Below are 20,535 nucleotides of genomic sequence, written 5' to 3' on the forward strand. Positions count from 1 at the left end.
CTCACAAAAACAAATAACAATTTGATAAAAAAATTACATAATTACTGTAATATTATGCAAAAAGATTTTGTTAATGTATCAATTGTTACGAAAGGAATGATTATTTAATTTTAAAAATTAATCTATACTTATCTAATTTCGAAAATTAATGCATACAAAAGTAATTTTACTCGTTATCGATATATTACGCTAAACTTATCGAATTTTTAAGCAATTCAAATTTGAAACAGTTTTTTGTTCTTGAACTAAAGTTTGTTTATACTTTAAAAAAAATTCACTATAAATGCTGAGATTTATTAGACAGCATCTAATCTCTCTCCCTCTGTCTCTCTCACACATACTAGTTCTTTTAGTTACTTTCGACATTTACTCAAGTATGAGCTTATAAAATGAAGATCTCGAGAGAGAGAGAGAGAGAGAGAGAGAGCGGAAAAGTATTTAAAATTGTAATAACTTTCGAACAAATCAGAATTCTGAAAACAAAATCTTTCTTAGGTAACAAATGAAAATGACCCTTTCAGCACGTCAAATTTACACTCTGTAGATACGTTTCTGCGGGCTGCATAGTATATGCATGCGCACTGTTGAAAATGGTTGTGCATATTGAACCATAACAATTTTCAAATTTGATACTACCTTTTTCTTATTTTATAACCGTCATTGAACAGTCGACCCAATTTTTGGGATTACGACTACTAATATTCAACTCCATAGCCTTGTAATTTTGAACCCAATCCAGAAGACAAGGAAACTCCTGGATCAAGTATTGGGAGAAAATTGACTTCGCGAAGGACTTTTTGATGGAAATAACACGCATTTGCGTTACATGGAGAGGAAGATCACGAGAACCTCCGACGGTTAGCCTGTCGGCAAAGGAACTCTAACCCATGATCCATCTACCACTGAGGATATTTCACGTTAGCACTGTGGTCGGTGCAAGTCGGAAGCGGATTTGTATCGACAAGCCATCACTGAGATTCGAACATTGGAAGGTGAACACGCTATTCCCTGAGCCACCACTGCTCTGATACTACCATTGTAAAGTGTCGATGCAACATCATGCAATCTCTGATTTTTTTACAGCTTCTAAAATAATACTGTGGTTTAAATTAGCATATTATTTAAAAATCAGAAAATTCGCAAAATATTATGGTTCAAAGTATGAACACAGCAGACTCTCTTTTTACTGTCTTAAATAGATTTGAGTAGAAATTATGATTAGAAATAGAAATTAAACTTATTTTTTCACTGTATCTTATTGAATACTCATATTTTTGAAGAAAAACTGACAATAAATAAATTTAAATAAATTAAATAATAAAGTTAATTCAGTTTAAATAAATCTGTCTGAAGTAAGGAACAAAAACTCACGCTCCTTCATGTGTCTTACGGAACGAAGAAACTGGAGAACGGAAAAAAAGAATGTAGTTGGTAAAAAGTAAATCAAGTAAAGATATTGCATGCGGTGGCTTTCCAATTTATTTGAATAGTGAGTAAATCGTGAACTAAATTACCCGGAGAAGAATTACGCTTGACAGAACATTATGAGTTCATCTCTTGAAATCCGTAATTCACCGTACCGGTTAAACCGAAAAGCCAGTTAAGAGAGAGTTTACTGTATTATGGTTCAGCTTTTAATCGATTTTTGAGTAGTTGCGATACATACCTTTTTCTTTGGGAGGTTGTAGGTTATCATATTCTTGTGGATTATCAGGCAGAATGGTTTTAAAATCTAAGCTCTTCAAACTGAAATAAATAGGAAAAGTTTGAAAGCAAATGACATGCTCTTTAAATCATTAGGATTAAGTTAAACAGAATTCTAGAACAAAAAGTAAATTTTCAAGTGAATCAAAAAATTCAGTTTGAAAAATATTTGTAATTTTTCATGAGAAAGTAACAAAAAGTTTAAAACTAACAAAATGTGCAATATTTTATTATGCTTATGATAATTATAATTTTTTGAAATCGTTGAGACTTTTTCAAGTTTAATTAGGTTTAATTTATAAAATTATTTAAAGTTCAATGCTTTTTATTAAATTTAAACATTAAACAAACAATTAGTCGTTAGTCAGATTTTTCTAAACAAATAAATTTTCATTCTCAAAGATGAAAATAAAATTTAATGCTTGCAAATATAAGATATAGAGATCGAGGTATATTAGATGAAAGTTGTTTTCTTAACCATTAAATTAAAATGTAAAACATAAATTTAGATTTGAAACAATATTTTACTAACTACGAAATTTTTTTTAAAAAAAAGTAAGGAATGGTTAACTTATTATTATCTTTAATGAAAAGAATTAGTCCTTGAAAAATACGACATATTACATGCATCGTAATTAAACTATACGCCATTTGATCAATATTCTATATCACTGACAATCAGCTTGGTCGCCCATAAATTCGAATTTTGAAGGGCCCTAATGCATTGTGTAAAATTTTAGTAACATAGCATTTCAATGATTAATATTCAGTTCAACTTTTAATGAATAAATATTAACTCAGAATATTTAATCAACTAACGATAATTAAACCCTATTTCCGAAACGCATGTGACAGACCCTGAATTTATACATAAATTTAAGTTTAATAAATTTACATACGCCATCCACCTCTCATTATTAAAGTTGAAAATTCGATTTTAATAAATAAAATCAAATTATTTGAGGAAGTAAATTACGGCAATCTTTAAGTAAAGGTCAAATCCGAGAAATTTTATTCTCAAGTTCGGCTCGAAAGAAATTTTTCATTGTGCCCAAAATAAGTATTTTTAAATTTCTGTAAATATTTATTAATTAGGTAATATGTATTCAACAAATATGGAATATACATTTTATTAAGTTATATTAAGTATTGAAAACAGTGTTCGCTGGAGTTTTGCATCCATTACATTGATGGGTTTCCATAGCAGAGATGTTAGGATTTGGCACAGATGTATCTAGCCATGAAAATATGAAAAAGCTGCTAATTTTTGGGGGCTCTTGATATTTGAAGAGGGGTTCTGAAAAAGGGAGGTGGTTGCAAGGATAATCTTATCTTAATGAAACGTCATTCAATTGATAAAATTAAGAGATTTTGATTCGCTGAAAGGATAGCGCCACTCTGCCGCTGGGAAGTTTTTGGGACTATCTTAATGCGTACTTTATCTACGAATTATTGCCCATTAACTTCAGACGCATTAAGAAAATCTCAAAAATTCCCTATCGTCAGAATGGTGTCATCTTTGGAGCATATCAAAATCTCTAAATTTTCCCGCTTGAATGACGTTTGATTAAATTAAGGATATTCTTGCAACCAATTTCCTTTCAGAATCTTTGTTTAAATAGCCGGAGCTAAATACAAGCTAGTTTCGACCAATAACAGAGTGTGTTCTGTTCATGTAACCTTTTCCCTTTTTGGGAGATCATGATTATTGCGTGATTACGCTTTTCCATGTTTGAGGAATTAGAAAGCGCTGTTTCAGAATTGAGATATTCTACACTGATGAGTTTTTAAGATTACGATCCACGAGATACATTTGCCCCGTTTACCCAACACTGATGTTTTGTTAAGGTTAAGTTGTTAAAATTAATTTGGCAGTTCAGACCGATTGAATAACATTAACGCTATCATACCCAATCCAGAAATCGGTTCAATAATATTATCCTACAGAAAAAAAAAGTATATTCGGATTGGTTCTATAAAATGGTGCTGTTGCCACAAGTCGGCAGAATAGCTGTGAACATATTTTACCGACGAACAGAAAATGAATGATGCATTTTTATTTGTTAATATCGAAACTGTGATAGTAGAATTCAATCTTCTTAGTAAATAAACTATGAATTACATTCATATATATACGAACGATACAAAAGATTTTTCATTCCTTATCGGTCTCAGTTAAGTTTTACCAAAAACTATTTATTACTATTCTTTTCCTAAAGTCTCAAAGAATAAGATTAAGAACACAAGCCATATTTATAACGTGGTGATTTTGACATGAACCTAAATCTATTGTAGCTCGGTGCTTGTCGAAAAGTTGATTCGAAAAGTTAAGGCCATAAATCGTATATGACATATGATTGTAAGCTTAAGTTGTCATAAATTGACCATTGATTTATTTTCATCTAAAATCCATTTATTCTTTTCTCTTTTGTAATTCATCTTAGAAAGTGTTATACAACTCAAGATGATGTTGTTGACATAAAAAATCAATTTCTCTTTATCGATAAATAATTTCTCAAAAATAAACCATTAGATGAAATTCAGTACACAAATGCAACATACATTAAAAAAATAATACAGGGTTATTCATAATTCCCTCCGGGGTTTCGAAGCGTTATAGTAAAAAATCGAAGACGAATATGGCAAAAAAGAACATATAAAATTATTCCGAAAGTATTCAAGTTTTAATTTAAGCAGTTGCCGGTAGATGGCAGTAACATGTACCACTGAAGTCAGTTGCAGTAAAGAAAAATGGCGTTTACAGACGGAGGGAATTATAAATAACCCTGTATTTGCAACAAAAAAAAATCACTTTAAAGCAAAGTTACGCAAATGGGAGCTACATTGGTTAATACAGAACACACCACTACACTTCTACGAAGTGAAACACGACTGTTATTGAATATAGTCACTCTGTACAATTGAGCTTTTATGATTTTAAATGGGGCTGTTCATTGATAATTGTTACAGAAAATCGGATTCATTCAAAATGAGTACACAGGGTTTTTATGGAGTACCCAATACATACCCAAAAGGATTGAGGTACGGTGATTTCGCCAGCCTCACATATGATAAATGTCCTTCTCTTTCTCATGTTATATTTCAGCAAAATCTTAGCAGTATTCTTCCCTAGTCAAGTTTAAAGATTAACAATGGAGAATGCTTGTACTGAGCTCACACACATTTCCCACCATTTATAAATTAATTTTGCTTCCAAAAACATTATTTGTGGCGTACATGGCGCACAAGAAGAAAAGGATCTAAAAAAGTCGTGCATTTGAAATTCGATTTCTCAGGAACTATTCGACCAATTTTGCACAGAACAAAATTTGTATTTCGTCATTTAAAATTCCCTTCTTTAAAAGGATGTATAAAAAAATAGTATACTTTATAATTCCAATTTTTTTCAGCTATTATTAAATAAAATAATGAAAATAATAAATATTTATTTAAAGTTAATTTTAACACGGAATTATCTTAGGATAAACGAATTTCATAACTGTGTGCAAAAATTGTTCAATTCGCTTAAACAGTTCTCCAGGTAAGGGGAAACACACAAAAAGTAAAATTAGCAGCAAGGGGACCAAACTTAAGATCGCTCTCCTGACAGAACCATGGGGACCATATTTCCCGGATTACTGCTACCCTCTGTATTTTGGGGGTCAGAAATCCAAATCCGTCAAAAAAATGGCATGTTTATTCAGAGAAAGTACGTTTTTTTGGTCTGATTTTGGAACTTAAAATATCGTCTGCACTAATTAGTTAGCACATTTGATGCCAATTACTTGAACCATTGAGATTTAGTCCTAGAATGTGGAGATCTGATCATTAGATCCGATGCTATTCTGGGTGTTTTGTGCGCTGTACATTGTACACCAGCAGTGCATTATTTACAATCGAAAAATTACGTGAGTTTGTTGGTGTTTTCCACTCTGCTCTACATCTAGAGAAACAAACGCTTACCGTTACAAAATGTGTTATATTTTTAGTAGTGTGATATGGATAATTATTTTTTAAAATGTTTTAATATCTCTCAGTTGTATTAATTATCTTATAGCATTTGATTTCTATGCTCTTCTGCCGGTCTGCTCATATGAGTACAGTGATAATTAAAAGAATAAGACTATTCATTTGTGATTTTTTGAAAAACAGTTAATTATCATATGGAGTACCCAATTTTTTGGCTAATGATTTTTAAATGGAGGGCATTCTTTTGGCAGAACCAATAAAATTTATTTAAAAATAATTTCATTAGCGATTTTGAGCATATTAATCAAGGAAAAATTTATTTTGAAAATATTCAATGGTTGAAATTTTATTAATTGTTTCGAAAATATTCAATGGTTGAAATTTTATTAATTATTTTCTAAATATTCAATAGTTTAAATTTTATTAATTATTTTATAAATATTCAATGGTTGAAATTTTATTAATTATTTTATAAATATTCAATAGTTGAAATTTTATTAATTATTTTATAAATAATCAATAGTTGAAATTTTATTAATTACTTTATAAATATTCAATGGTTGAAATTTTATTAATTATTTTATAAATATTCAATGGTTGAAATTTTATTAATTATTTTATAAATATTCAATAGTTATTGTATTGCGCGTTAGACAGTTGAATTAGCACCTCTGGCACGGCTGATATTAAATTCTTAATTTGATTTTAGTGTATGCACAAAATGAAAACGATTGAGTTGAAGTATGGTTTCCGTTGAAATAAAAATTAAAAAGTATGGAAATACACGTTGAGAAGGAATCAGAGAAAGATACTTAAATTACGTTATTTTTATTCTATGATGAAAACTAATGCAATTTTCCATAAATACATGTTCTTCAATATATTGTTACACGAAGAAACAATGTTTTTAATTGGTCTTTTCTTTGTTAGGAAGTATTTCAGATAAATAACTTCCTTTAATATAAATTCTAATAAGTAATGGATAAGAAATTAGATACACATTTAATTACGAATTTCAAAAATATTAATTAGTTAATGAAAAGACCATTGCTCTCGATTCCCAGAAACTCAGGGGTTCCGCAGAGCACCATTCGATAACCACTGTCCTATCAGCATCGAGATTATTAGAAACATTTAGGAGAGATTAGAAACATTTGTCGTTTAAAATGGTTAAATAGCAATTTATTTAATTGCTATTTTACCATAATCAACCAAAACAATCAAATAACAATAAAAAGAAGATGATATTCAAACTGTTAAGTGCGAAAAATATTATTGTTAATACCTAATTTGCGTGATTGTTTATGCCTAATTAGGCTTAACAACCGGAATTCTATCCGCCAGAATTCTATAATCCATTTTGTTCTGAACAGCTTGGCACACGCTGCAGTTGAAAGCGTCTGTCGGTCAATCTCATGACCGACAGAACAGGAGTTCGAATCTTAGGGTTGACACCACTATATTTCTTCTATTCCTTCAAAACATTTAGAATTTCCAGCTGCTTGCACTGGGTGACCCTCGACTGTTAAAACACGAAACTATCTTTCAAGCATGAACAGCACAGCTCCCAAAAAGTCTGTTTAAATTTTGTTTTAATGGCTTAGAAACCATTCTAGTTGAAAATGTTAAAACTGTATAGTTTTATATTTACGGTTTTTTAACCGTACCAATTGTAAACGGTTTCAAAACCGTAAATATAAAAAAATGTTCCTAATCCTAAACTTTCTGGTTAATCGGATGGACAGACAGTATTTACGGTTTCAAAACCGTAAATGTAAAAAAAGTTCCTAATCCTAAACTTTATGGTTAATCGGATGAACACGACAGTATTTACGGTTTCAAAACCGTAAATATAAAAAAAATGTTCCTAATCTTAAACTTTATGGCTAATCGGACGGACAGACAGTATTTACGGTTTCAAAACCGTAAATATAAAAAAATGTTCCTAATCCTAAACTTAGTTGTTAATCGGATGGACGGACAGTATTTACGGTTTCAAAACCGTAAATATAAAAAAAATGTTCCTAAACTTTATGGCTAATCGGATGGACAGACAGCTGCCGGTTATTTCACCGTCATTTCAGAATGAAAACTCTAACAGTGTGTTCACCAGATTAATCTATCTCTCATTAATTAGATACAAAACTTTTACCAATGTTCTTCTCCCATTTACACCAAAACCATTATACCAATGTTCTGTCGTTAGTGGATTGATATTAAATACTTACGATGAAACCTCGAGCAGGGCTATGAGCAACCAGAAAATAACTTTACGAACCATGCTTAGAAATCGTGTAGATCTGATTTTCAACCCATCTGAAAGGCAAAAGATACACGTTAGCAGATTTCTATTGTTATTTTATCCGAAAATTATATTTAATGTAATAATTTTATATCTTTTGTATTATTCACTTAAATCTGGCTTATTTCATGATTTTTATTTTTTGCTTTGTAGCATTTTCAGTTATTTCTCAATAAAGCAAATAAAAATGTTGAATGTTTTGTCACAAGTAATTCGCGATTCATTTCCTATTTTGTTTCTGAATTGAACACAAATAGACTATTAGTTACGGTTGTCTTACGAAACGCGGTTACTTTTATTTCGACCTTTTAGTAGAAGATTTATCGATTATAAAGAAGTTTCACTTAAATGATTTAAAACCCTTGAATGTGTAGATTCTTACTTCAATTTTAAGTAGAGCTTAAAAAAAAGATTCTGAGAAAGGAGCAAGATTTTTACCGGTTCACCTTGAACGTTCAGAATATTTTATTTCATTATTTTTTAAGAGTTGAGTATTTAATATTAAATTCATAATTTAAAAGCTTGGAAAAGAATGTGATATTTTTAAAAATGATTTCTTCAGAAAAAATCATATTTTTTTATTTAACTATACTTTGGTAATTAAAGTCATTAAATTTTGTTGATAGAGTATTTTCGCAGTTAAAGAAAGTTTCTAACTGCATTTAGCAATATATATATAGTCGATAATAAATCTTAGAAATTTCTTTTTAGTGGCAGCAAATTAAAACGTTAAGAGTACGAACGAGACGAGAGCAATTCAAATGCACTGTAAAAAATGGATACTCAAATATCACGAAACTTTTTTCGTTTTTAAAGAAACAGTCTTCCGGTATATGCTCCGAGCAAAAGTTTTCTTCAAAGTGACGAAATGACGATCGGCACTTCCTCAAGGAAACGAATTTCATCAAAATTAGCGAAATATTTCGTCTTTTTTTTTTAAAAGTACCTTGTGTCGCCTACCGTATTTAACTTTTCTAAGAATCATTTTAACGTGAGCACCATATAGGTGGCACAGTCCAACAAATAACAGAAAGATAAATTGCATCTATGCGTGAAACGGGATTCGAACCCCCAAAACTTCCTGATACGAGGTCAAATCCTTGACCACCATACAGTGGTCAACTTAATTCGTCACTTTATTTTCAATTGTCTAGTCTATAATCTAGTTTCGTCATTCTAGATGACAATCTAGCACAATGAAAAGCATATTTCGTCAAATTAATGAAATAGTTATCGTCACTTCTTCCAAGAAATGGATATCAACAAAATTGAAGAAATATTTCGTCATTCAGTTTTTTTTCCAAAAAAAAGAAAAATCCCCTCGTTTTGCCTACTAGATTTTCTAATTTTTCTAATAATCACTTTATCATAGGCACAGGAAGGATATATAGAACAGAGAGATAAATTACATACATGCCGAAAGCGAAATTTAAACCCAGGATCTTCCTAGTACGAGGTTAACTCTTTGACCACCATACAGTCTTTGTTCGCTACTTTATTTTCGATCGAATAGTCTTCATTCCAGTTCGACATTCTAGTTAACAATCTCCCACAATGCACAGCGATGAGGTTTAGAGTTGAGGAAACATTTTCGACACATATTTCAGAGTTAATGTCTACTCACAAATCATGTGATTTCGTGACGAAATGAGTCTCAAAATTAAAGTAATACTGCTCAAGGTATATTGAATAGTCGAAACCCAGAGATTTATTTTTGAGAGCGTGAGTGTATAGATTTTACCACCGAAGCTTTTAACCCCTTCCTTCGCGCTCCCGTGAAAATGACGGGGAGAGTGCTCGCTCGCTATTTCTCGCCCCCGTGATATTGACGGGCTGGAGTGTTCAGTAGCGCCAATATGAATAAAACTAATCATTGCTTTTGCCCGGAAAACATTTTATTTCTCATTTTACACACCATATAGCAGTGCCAGATATTTTTAAGGTAAATAGTTAGTTTAAATAGTTAGTTTATTTTAAACTAGATACTAGCACTAATCAAATACCTGTATTTGGCAAAATAGACCCTTTTATGACTGTTTTCTTGAAAATTAACCCATCGTTAAGGAGTTAAGCAAGAAATAAAAGGAAGGCATAATATGACTGCCAACCTTTAGTCTAGTTTACCCGAATTCACTAATATGCCACTTAGAAATTTCATCTACTCCGTTTTTCAATTAAGTCTTCCCACCCACATGATATTAAAAAAATAAATCTGTCACAGGTGTCAGCGAGTAGTTTATTCCTTTTTGTTTGAATCCAAGTTTAGTAGCATGCATTAAAATCGGCATAATGATACTCCCGTAGAATGAACTCTAGTATTACTTAATTAAACTTTATCTGAAGAATAAAATTAAAAAAGGAACGTTAATATAAAAGAAGATATTAAAAACTTCACTCTATTTTATTTCACGGTTGTTTTGAGATTCTGAAACTCCTCTAATTAGTAAGAAATTAAAAATATGTTGTACTCTTTCAGTTATAAAGTCTCATCAAATTGTTACATTTTTACAGAAGGAGTGCTAAGCGTTTAATTAAAAAGAGAGACGCACGATTAATTGCCAAAAAAGATATAATTTGCATTCAAAGTAAAGGATTTTAATAAAGATGCTAATTAGAGGTAACTTGAAGTAAATTAGATGCCTATTTTAAGTTTGAAGGAAACTAGAAAAGATCTGAAAGCAAAAGTAGCCGCATTTGGTGAGACACAGAAAGAACAAAGCTTGCGGAAAACGTGCATTTTATATAAAAAAAATTGATGACTTAATGCTGTAATTATCGTGTTTTTTTCTAAATTTGAAAATTAAAGATTCGTTTGGAATTCAAAAGCCTCTGCAATTGTGTTCTTTTTGCCTTGTTTCGGAACGAATATTTGCTATTAGTTTGAACTAAATTTAGAAAAATAAAAGCCCTTCTCTTTTTGAATTTAGTAATACTTTAATTGATAAATGTTGAAAATTTATTTACTTTGGTATCAAAAGAGAATTAACATTGCAGAAAAATGAATGAAAAATTAGAATTAATAAAGAGATTTATTTAAATTTTTACTTACTTCAGTAGAAGGAATGTTATTTTATTAAAATTCAAAATATTTGAAAATAAATAAGCATGAAAAATGTCTGCAAGTAGAAAGAGGATTTAATAAAAAAGATTATGCATTAGTTTAACAAAAATATCAGAATATTCGAAACAAAATGTGTATTAAATAAGAATGTAAAATAAATATATATTTATAACTGAATTTATATTAAAATATGCATGCATGATTTACATATTATTTTACAATTTGGACAATATTTTTTAGAATACATTTCAAAAACTATTTAGAACCATTTCGAATAAATGTTAAATATGTATTTGATGTGTAAAGCGAATATCTAGAGATGATTGGAATTAGGTATTTTCAACTCGAGAAGTGAAATGATTATGCTTAACAGTATGATTTAAATTAGATTTAATTGGATCGATTCTGAATCAACAAATGTCACAATTTACTTACTGTGCCGTCTATATAGGTATCCAGTAACAAGCGATTGCCGCTCTTTAATCCCTGATTAATTGTTCTATGATTTCTCCTTTACTTAAATGATTTATCAGTGATTTACTTTTTATATAAAAACTACTTCTTCTTCTAAATGAATAAATAACATTATATTTCTTATATTCTTTGGAGTATACATAGTTTGGAGTGAAACGTATTAAATTTTAGAAATTATTCAATTTTTTCGACCTTAATATGTTGTTAAAATGAACTTAGTTTTTTTTTTAAACTTGACTTCTTAATATTATGGTTCAACTTGCACGGAAATATGGTTCCATTTAACAACTTAGTAAAACAGCAAATTTGCAGAGTTTTATGGCTCTAAAGTATCAATAATATGGTTCAAAATGAAACCGATTTTTCTGAGAGTGTCTGCTAAAAATACTCATTTTCCGAATGATAGAAATCGCAATAATATCAATTCAATGCCAACTCGATAGCTACACTGTAAGAAATTTCGGATCAAAATTCGATAAAAAGTACTGGCACTTATGGTGCAAGTACATTTATGCTCTCTCTCTCTCTCTCTCTCTCTCTGTATATATATATATATATATATATATATATATATATATATATATATATATATATATATATATATATATCAATAAGTATAAACAATAAGTATCATTTATTCCGCTTAAGCTGCAAGTAAACAGCACTCATTAGATAAGTTCAAAATGAAGAATAAAACAAAGAAAAATTATAGACATATGAAAAAAAGGGGGTGGGAAATAATAAGTAAAAAAATAACAAACAACATATTATTTAAAAAAAAAAAATGAAATTTTAATTAAAAAACCGGAAAAAAAGCCGAAAAAAAAAACAATGGATACCCAACTAATGTAATAAAATTTTATATAAAATCATTGAATTAATCGTATATTTTGGTGGATATATTTTCTAAACATTTTTGTTGTTAATTTTTATGATTTTCCCATGTGCAAATCCATTTCAGGCCAAAATTCATTGCCAAAATTATTTACTAAATAATTTCTTTGTTAATTTATATAATTTTTCCATGTGCAAATCCATTTCGGGCAAATCCGTGGTTAGAATTATTTACCAAAAATTCCTTTACTAAATAATTTCCTTTGTTAATCTATACAGTTTTTCCATGTGCAAATCCATTTCGGGCAAATCCGTGGATAAAATTGTTTGCTAAAAATTTCTTTATTAATTTATACAATTTTCCATGTGCAAATCCATTTCGGGCAAATCCGTGGTTAAAATTATCTGCTAAAATTTTTTCTTTGTTAATTTTTCCATGTGCAAATCCATTTCGGAAAAATCCGTGGTTAGAATTATTTACTAAAAATTCCTTTGCTAAATAATTTCCCTTGTTAATCTATACAGTTTTTCCATGTGCAAATCCATTTCGGGCAAATCCGTGGTTAAAATTATCTGCTAAAATTTTTTCTTTGTTAATTTTTCCATGTGCAAATCCATTTCGGGCAAATCCGTGTTAAAATTATCTATTAAAATTCTTTCATTGATAATTTAAATAATTTTTCTATGTGCTAATCCATATCGTGCAAATCCGCGGCTAAAATTATTTGCAAAGCAGGCAATTTATGTTTCTCTTTTATATTTTTTCTTAAATAAACATCTATCTTCTAAAACTATTTATGATCAATTTTTAAAATTATCCAGTATAATATTACCTTGCGCACATCCATTTCGGGACCATCCTTGGTAACTAACAAATCAAAACTCAGAATAACAAATCACTTCAGCAGTGCAGTAAGAACGACACTTTAAAACCCTCTTGTTACACTCAATTTGCGCTTTTGGGCGATTCCACGAAAAGTGGTCCTGAGTGACTAAATTTTCAAAATTATCTTAAAATCAAAAATGACACAATTTCGGAATCTAGAAGATGTACATTTTTTAAAAGTTAAGATAGTTTTTTGAATTACAAAAAATATTTATGTGAATTCTAACAAAAGGTGGAACACTATGAATTTTAACAGGAGTTCTCTTCTTTGTTATGTTATATTCCAATGGAGTTCTTAAAATATTAAAGAGCAATAAAATAGTTTTTAGTAATAAATATAACTATTTTACTCTTTTATCATTGTTTAATGTATTTTTTTAATTTGGCCTAAATTTTTTTGCTTGTTTGAAAGTCGATTAATCAAGATAGTCTAATTTCCCAGTAACACACGTAACATAATTTTGCATTTTTTTCTGTAAAAACTTTAGTAAAAAAGAAAATTTAAAGATTTTTTGTTTTATAAATTAAGAAGGCAAGATATGCAACGGAAAAAATTCTCGAATTAAAACTGCCAGTAGTTAAATTTTTATAATTAATTTTATTCAAGGTAACACACGTAACGAAAAGTTACGCGCGTTACTGTTATGTGTGTTAGAGGTACTTATACACTTTAATTATTTATTTATTTTCAATAAAAGATTCAAATCATGTTCGGACATTTTTTATAACCGCCGCGCAACTTCAATGCCACAAATACGGAATTGTAAGATTGTGGTATTTTGTAAAATCAGGTTGGTAGTCGGTATAAGCATTAATAAAAAAATAGCATAATAAGACGATAATTTTGAAACTTTTGGAAATTGTTTTCCCAAACTTCTATTTGTTATACGTTTATGTTTAAGTAGAATATTTCGACTGCATTTGCTAGATTATTATAAAATGGATAAGCTTAAAATAGTGTCCTTATCTGGATTTAAAAGAATAAGAAGATGAAGAAGAAAAGAAAAGAGCATAAGATTCTGCACTTCAAAGGAAAGAAAATAAGGAAATAATGAAAGTTAGACTTGAACTTTCAAAACAGATTGATAATGATGTAAAAGGTTCACCACTAAGTATTTCAGATGAACTTAATTATTAATAAATGGATTTTCTTCAAAAGTTAGATTGTTTATACTATGCTTGTATTGAAACAAGAGCTGGTTCTCTGGATTATTACGGGGAAAAACGGGCAATAAAACGAAAGAACCATCTAACAATGTTTCTAAGAGAGGCTTATACTGATTTTTGTCAGTTGCATCCTAAACATTGCTTAATTTTCCATATTTAGTGCTTTATGACTAAAAAATTTATTGCTACTGTAAAACTTAGAATCAAAACAAATATCATGAAATTTTTATTCTTTAACTGGAAGGCTAAAATTAAGTTTACGACAATACATAGTGACGGTAGAAGTATTTATGTATGTAAAGTAAAAGAAATTTTGGATCTAATTGTTGGAAGGGTGCTTCTGATACTTACAAAAATTTCATGTTATAGGTTTCTAACCATCATTTATTGTAGTTTGTAACGATGAGAAAAAGATGACAATAGCTCACAATAAAAAATATACAATGGCAAATGTGCAAGAAGAATGTTTTGAAATAACTCTTGAAAATTGGACTAACTTTCAATAATACGTAAGAGTTAAAAGAATCCGAGGTGATACTTTCCAAACAAACATATCTAGCATTAAAACCAGGGAAATTCAAGTTGACTTTGCAATGTCATATTCTTTTGAATATCAAAACGAATTTCAATCAGCATTATGTTATCCAGCCACAGTTCCGTTATTCACAGCAGCTGTTGTCTTAGACGATACTCTCCTAAAGAGTTTAAAATAGAGTCCTTTACAATATTTTCCTAAGGCAAAGACAAAGGTGAAACAATGTCTGCACTTTTATTTTAAGACTGTTTAAAAACGATTCTACTTCTGAAGATGAGCTAACAGAAACCTTCTATAGTAATAAGTCAAGTTAAGAATTTGAAAATAAATATATGGTTGAATTATTTCATATTTTGTCAATCAAAATATAAAAAAAGAAATTAATTTGGAAATATTTTACGATATCACAAGCGGAAGTTCCTTCTATGGGATAGGTGTGTAGCACAAAATCTTGAAAGCGAAGCAAAAAGCAAAGTTATTTATATCATTGTGTTGTTATACAAAAAAATTTATTTGCTATCCAGTGTTGCTTGCAAAGCTAACCAATCAACTCATGCCTAATACAACAGTATTGTATATTAGCCAAAAGGAAATAAAGATATTAATTGAAAAGATCAATACATGGCAACGGTAATACAAAGCATAAAATCTATGCATAAGTATCGTTAGATACTTGAATAAGATGCATAGATGCACATTGTGGCACACAAATAGTCAGTAAGTCAATTTCTGTTCCCTCCTGATCAGAAATGCGCCTATAACTGAAATTAAAACGACATATGCTCTATCTCGGGAACATTATTGACGCAAATGCACATGCTTGTAAACTTAAAATGCAATATTTGCATAAAATAATTGGAAAATATGCATATTTTTGTTTCCAAACAGAAATTATTTTGAAGGAATAGATGTGCCTAAGATTTGCTATGTTTTACTCTCTAAACCAGTATAAAGTAGGGCTACAACCATCTTTCCAGATCATTAACTATTTTATTTGCTAAAATAAATTGTTTTTCTTCTGCTAAATTAAAATAAATAAATGTTTTAGTGCAACATTTATGACTTCTCAGTTGAAATATTCACAGAGGGTAACACACGTAACGTTCAGTTAACACACGTAACGCACCAATTTCACCAAAATAAAGAAGTTTTTACTGTTGCAAGAAATTTTTAAAAATCACTAAACACAGCTTCGATATTGTATCTCTCTATAAAAGAAAATATCTTAATTTTTTGCCTTTATACTTCACAGAATTAAATGAATATATTCAAAGTTTCAAATATCTAGCATTATAAAGGGTAACACACGTAACAAAATTTCAGAAATTTTTTTTTCAACATCAAATTAATTTGAGCCTTCAATCTTCGTTTTGAAAACTTACAACACATATAGATTTAACAACAAATTAAGAAAAACATAAAAAATATCTAACAAGTTTATTATAATAAGTGTTAAAGTTGAAATATGTCGTGTAAAAGTAACACACGTAACGAAAGAATCGCCCTTTTGCTTTCATCTTTTGTTTTCATATTTTGTAATCTGGCAATCTTTCTGCGAAAACATTTTTAAATCATTTTTGAAAAATATCAGTCCATGTAAGTTGTTATGATTTTGCTACTCGCTTGTTTTTTCTTTTGTTTTTTGAATGTTTTTTCTTTTTATTTTATTTTATTATCTGTTTTTACATGTTATTTTTACTTTTTATGATCTATTTTTATGTAGTTATTTTATAAAAAAATTTTTTGAGTGCTTCTCACACTATTGTATTAATATATTTTGCTTTGGCTTTATTGATACAATATCAGAAAGCACTCTGTTTTGCGGATATAATCGTGTGGGCTGAAGAAAAGATTATATCTTTTTTTTTTCGACTTTCTTTCCGGTTTTTTAATTAAAATTTCATATTTTTTTTTTTTTTAAATAATATGTTTGTTATTTTTTTACTTATTTCCCACCCCCTTTTTTTCATATGTCTATAATTTTTCTTTGTTTTATTCTTCATTTTTAACTTATATTATATATATATATATATATATATATATATATATATATATATATATATATAGAATATATATATATATATTATACTGTAATTATACTGTATGGTAATGGCATTTCAGGTAAAAAAATCTCCCATAATTCTGGTTAGTCAAACTTAAATATATGGTATTAAACCATTCATTTGGTAATTTTTCTATTCATATGATTCTGGTTACCAAATTTATTGTTATTACCATAGTATAGGTCTGAAATGTAAATTAAACCAAGAAAATGGTTTTCTGACACGTGTTAAGGTAGCATGAAAAGATATTACCATGTTTTACCAAATTTATCACATATTATAAAACCATATTTTATATTTTTAATGAAAATCATTGCCATTGCGCTTTCGTTAAAAAATACCGCGCTTTTTGGTGTTGCCACTGAGCCAAGAAGGCAAATTTTACCATATTCTTTTAGTTTTGACCATTTTTTTTTTTTCAGTGGATACTGATTAAGAAATGTTTCTTTTTCAATAAAAATTGTTTACTTCCTATGGAATAAAAAAAAGCATATTCATCATTTTCTATAGTGCATCTATAGTACATATAATATCAGAAATCTGGAATTGTTTATCTAACTTTTATTCTTATACGCTTAATTTACGGAATGGATACATTGTTCCGTTCTATGCAATGACTAACAGTATAATACTTATTGTCACTTACATTCTATGCTATCTGTCTCCTATCCATTCATAATCCCTATCTTTGCATTACGAATTAATCGATCAATTTTAGCTATTCTAGCCAATTATCTGGATGCTTAGAATGATTTACCTCCTAAATAATATGAATCAGACGTAAAAGACGGTATGTCATATTTTTACGAGCTTTTACTGTGTCTTTCACAATTTTACTTCTTTTTCTAGAAGTGCAAGTCACTAGGTTTCAAGCTTAAAATAACAAATTTAGGTACACTGTAAAATATTCTGTTTCAAATTGAGGTAAAAATTATTGGCACCTCCAGTGTAGCATCCATAAAATCCATTTTCAATGATAAATTTTATACCGTAATTTTTATTTTAACATTCATTTAATTACAGTTATTCAATAATTTTGCAGTAGATATTGTAGATTTACAATAGATAGATTCCTTAATATTAATTTTCGTAAAATTTTAAGGAACAAAAAAATTTGATATAGTAATATCTATGACATTACTGTACAAACAATAATATCTATGGTATATGAGCAATATCTATGATAATACAGATTTATATACAGTGGATAGATTCATTAATACTCATTTTCATAAAATTAAGGTTCATAATTTCATATTATTAAAATTATTGAAAAACTCTAATTAAATTAATATTAATGTGAAAATTACGGTATAAAATTTAACTTTAAATTTCGTACCGTAATTTTTACAGTAATATTTATTTAAGTACAGTTGTTCAATAGTTATACAGTAAATATTGTATCCCATGTCACACATTATCACATATTACGTACATACGGTAATTTTTACAGTAATATTAATTTAGTTACAGTTATTCAATAATTTTACAGTAAATATTACTGTACAAAGTATATCAGATTTTTTGTTCCTTAAAATTTTATTATAAGAATGGATTTTACTGTAAAAAATACTGGAATTCTGAGTACTCCGAAATTTTAACTGCGTAGTTGGAATAGGGAACCAGTTCACCTGAAAATTTAACGTTTGTGACATAGTGCCCCTAAGATATATTAAATAACATCCTAAAGTTAAGAATCGTATCGATATTAAAAGAAAGAATTATCAGATGTATTAAAATATTAGCTTTTTGAGCTTTATTTTCAGCATAAGTTGTGTAATCTACTAGAGATGCTGAGTTTTGTAGAACACTTTATTTGTGATTTAAAAATAGCAATAATTATTGAATAAGAATTATTTTAAGAAACAATTTAATCGTGTAAAAAATGAACCTGATTTCATTTCATCAGGTAAAGAAATTGAGAACAAAAACAAGATTGTAATCGAAGTTTGAGGCGTAAAAATTTAAGTAAATTTTAATGACGCAATATTTTTGAAAGCAAAATGATATATAGGTATAAAAAGGTATCAATAAAAAAAAACCCAGCAAACTTAATCCAGTTTATTTTTCTGGATTTATTGCATGTGGACTGTAGTATGCTCACTGAACTTATTGTATGTATTGAATTGAATTTTATTTTTATCTTGAGTGATATATGCTTTAAGAATATGTTTTTAGTATTGCTTAGTTAATTATTTGAATTATTTTTTTATTTAAAGCCTCGCAAACTTAGTTAATGAACTTGATTTTCTTGCTTCCTTAACACTTCAAGCTTCTTGATTTATTCATCAGAGTCATTCAATGCTAAACCAGTGTGTTATTGAGTGTTAAAAATATCTTAAAGTTAGATGTAATGGATAGTTTCTCGTTCTACCTATCACACCATGTGTAATCGCAAAAATAGCACGAGATATTACAAAAATAATAATTTTTAATATTTTTAATTTTCATAAAAATTGGCGATGAGAAATTTTAAGCTCAAAATAATCATATTTCTCTTTAAAATATCTATTAATAGTTCCAGTCACGTTTACAAATCCAAAAACAAATTTCCTTCTATTTTATCTTTCACAAGGATTTTCAGAACATCCGAATTGCGGTGTATAACTTATTATTCACATGTAAATGTTTTAATTGATCAATAACAATTATTTTTAGTACGCGAATTTGTTCTAATTTATGTACTCTAATTAAATGAATAAAATTTACTTTGATTTTATTTTAACCTAAAGCTTTAAACTCTAACTAAATTTTCTACTTCAACATCTTCTAAATACTTAAAAAAAGCACGAAAAAAAAAACTCGATGCATAATTTCTGAAAGAGCACTCCAAATTTCACCTCTTTTCGTTTCCAGTTATTTAAAAAAAATTATTTCTAATGGACAATCTCTACGAGGGATTTTTCTTCAAAGAATATTAAATTCAAAAAGCAAAGCAGTATGTTTTTAAATATCCGTTTATAAATTTCACTCGTAACATTTGAGTTTTCTGAGGACGCTGGTTAGCTTAACTTTACCTCAAAATATTATCTGGTTTTTCGACAGGAAGTCAGCTTGCTTTTAGAGAGAGTTCATTCTAGAGAAAATAATGAAATTGACAGTTTTTTTTCTTATTTTCTGAAATGCGTACACGAGTAGGCATTTTATAAACTGTTGTCGGCAAAAAAAAGTATGTCACGTGAATCTGAAAAGTGCCTGAATAGAATTTAAGTTTGCAGGAAATGTTTGGAGTTTGCAGGAAAATGTTATTTTATTTTATCTAAACGAGCTAAGGAGATTCAGAATTTCTTTTTCCCCCCGCAGGAATTCGAAAAGGAGATTACTACCTAAAAAAAACCCCACTGCTTTTAAAGTAATGGTTTTGCTCGAATTTTTCTATTCTATTTATTTATTTTATTAAAGCTTTTCAAGGCTTACCAATAATTTTTTCAGTGGTATGTTTGGTCCATCAGAATCTCTTTACCCCTACTTTTAATAATGTTATGCACAAAGGAAAAAAATTTGGTAAAATTATTATACTGCATGTTAATGACATTTCTT

General features: G+C 28.7%; 1 protein-coding gene across 1 annotated transcript in view; it reads right to left on the reverse strand.

The window, feature by feature from the left end:
• LOC107437568 (glycine receptor subunit alpha-2) overlaps window positions 1-20,535 on the reverse strand; it is a 44,823-nt gene that overhangs the window by 14,610 nt on the left and 9,678 nt on the right. The window contains exons 2-3 of the mRNA XM_016049626.4: window positions 7,902-7,989; window positions 1,667-1,746 (exon numbers count right to left, since the gene is read on the reverse strand). Coding sequence (XP_015905112.1) covers window positions 1,667-1,746; window positions 7,902-7,954 — 133 coding nt within the window. The 5' untranslated portion in view covers window positions 7,955-7,989. The remainder of the gene's footprint in view (window positions 1-1,666; window positions 1,747-7,901; window positions 7,990-20,535) is intronic.

This window comes from Parasteatoda tepidariorum, chromosome 9 (genome assembly GCF_982258835.1).
Source record: "Parasteatoda tepidariorum strain Cologne lab strain chromosome 9, Ptep-v5.0, whole genome shotgun sequence".
In the NCBI taxonomy this organism is placed as follows: Eukaryota; Metazoa; Arthropoda; class Arachnida; order Araneae; family Theridiidae; genus Parasteatoda; species Parasteatoda tepidariorum.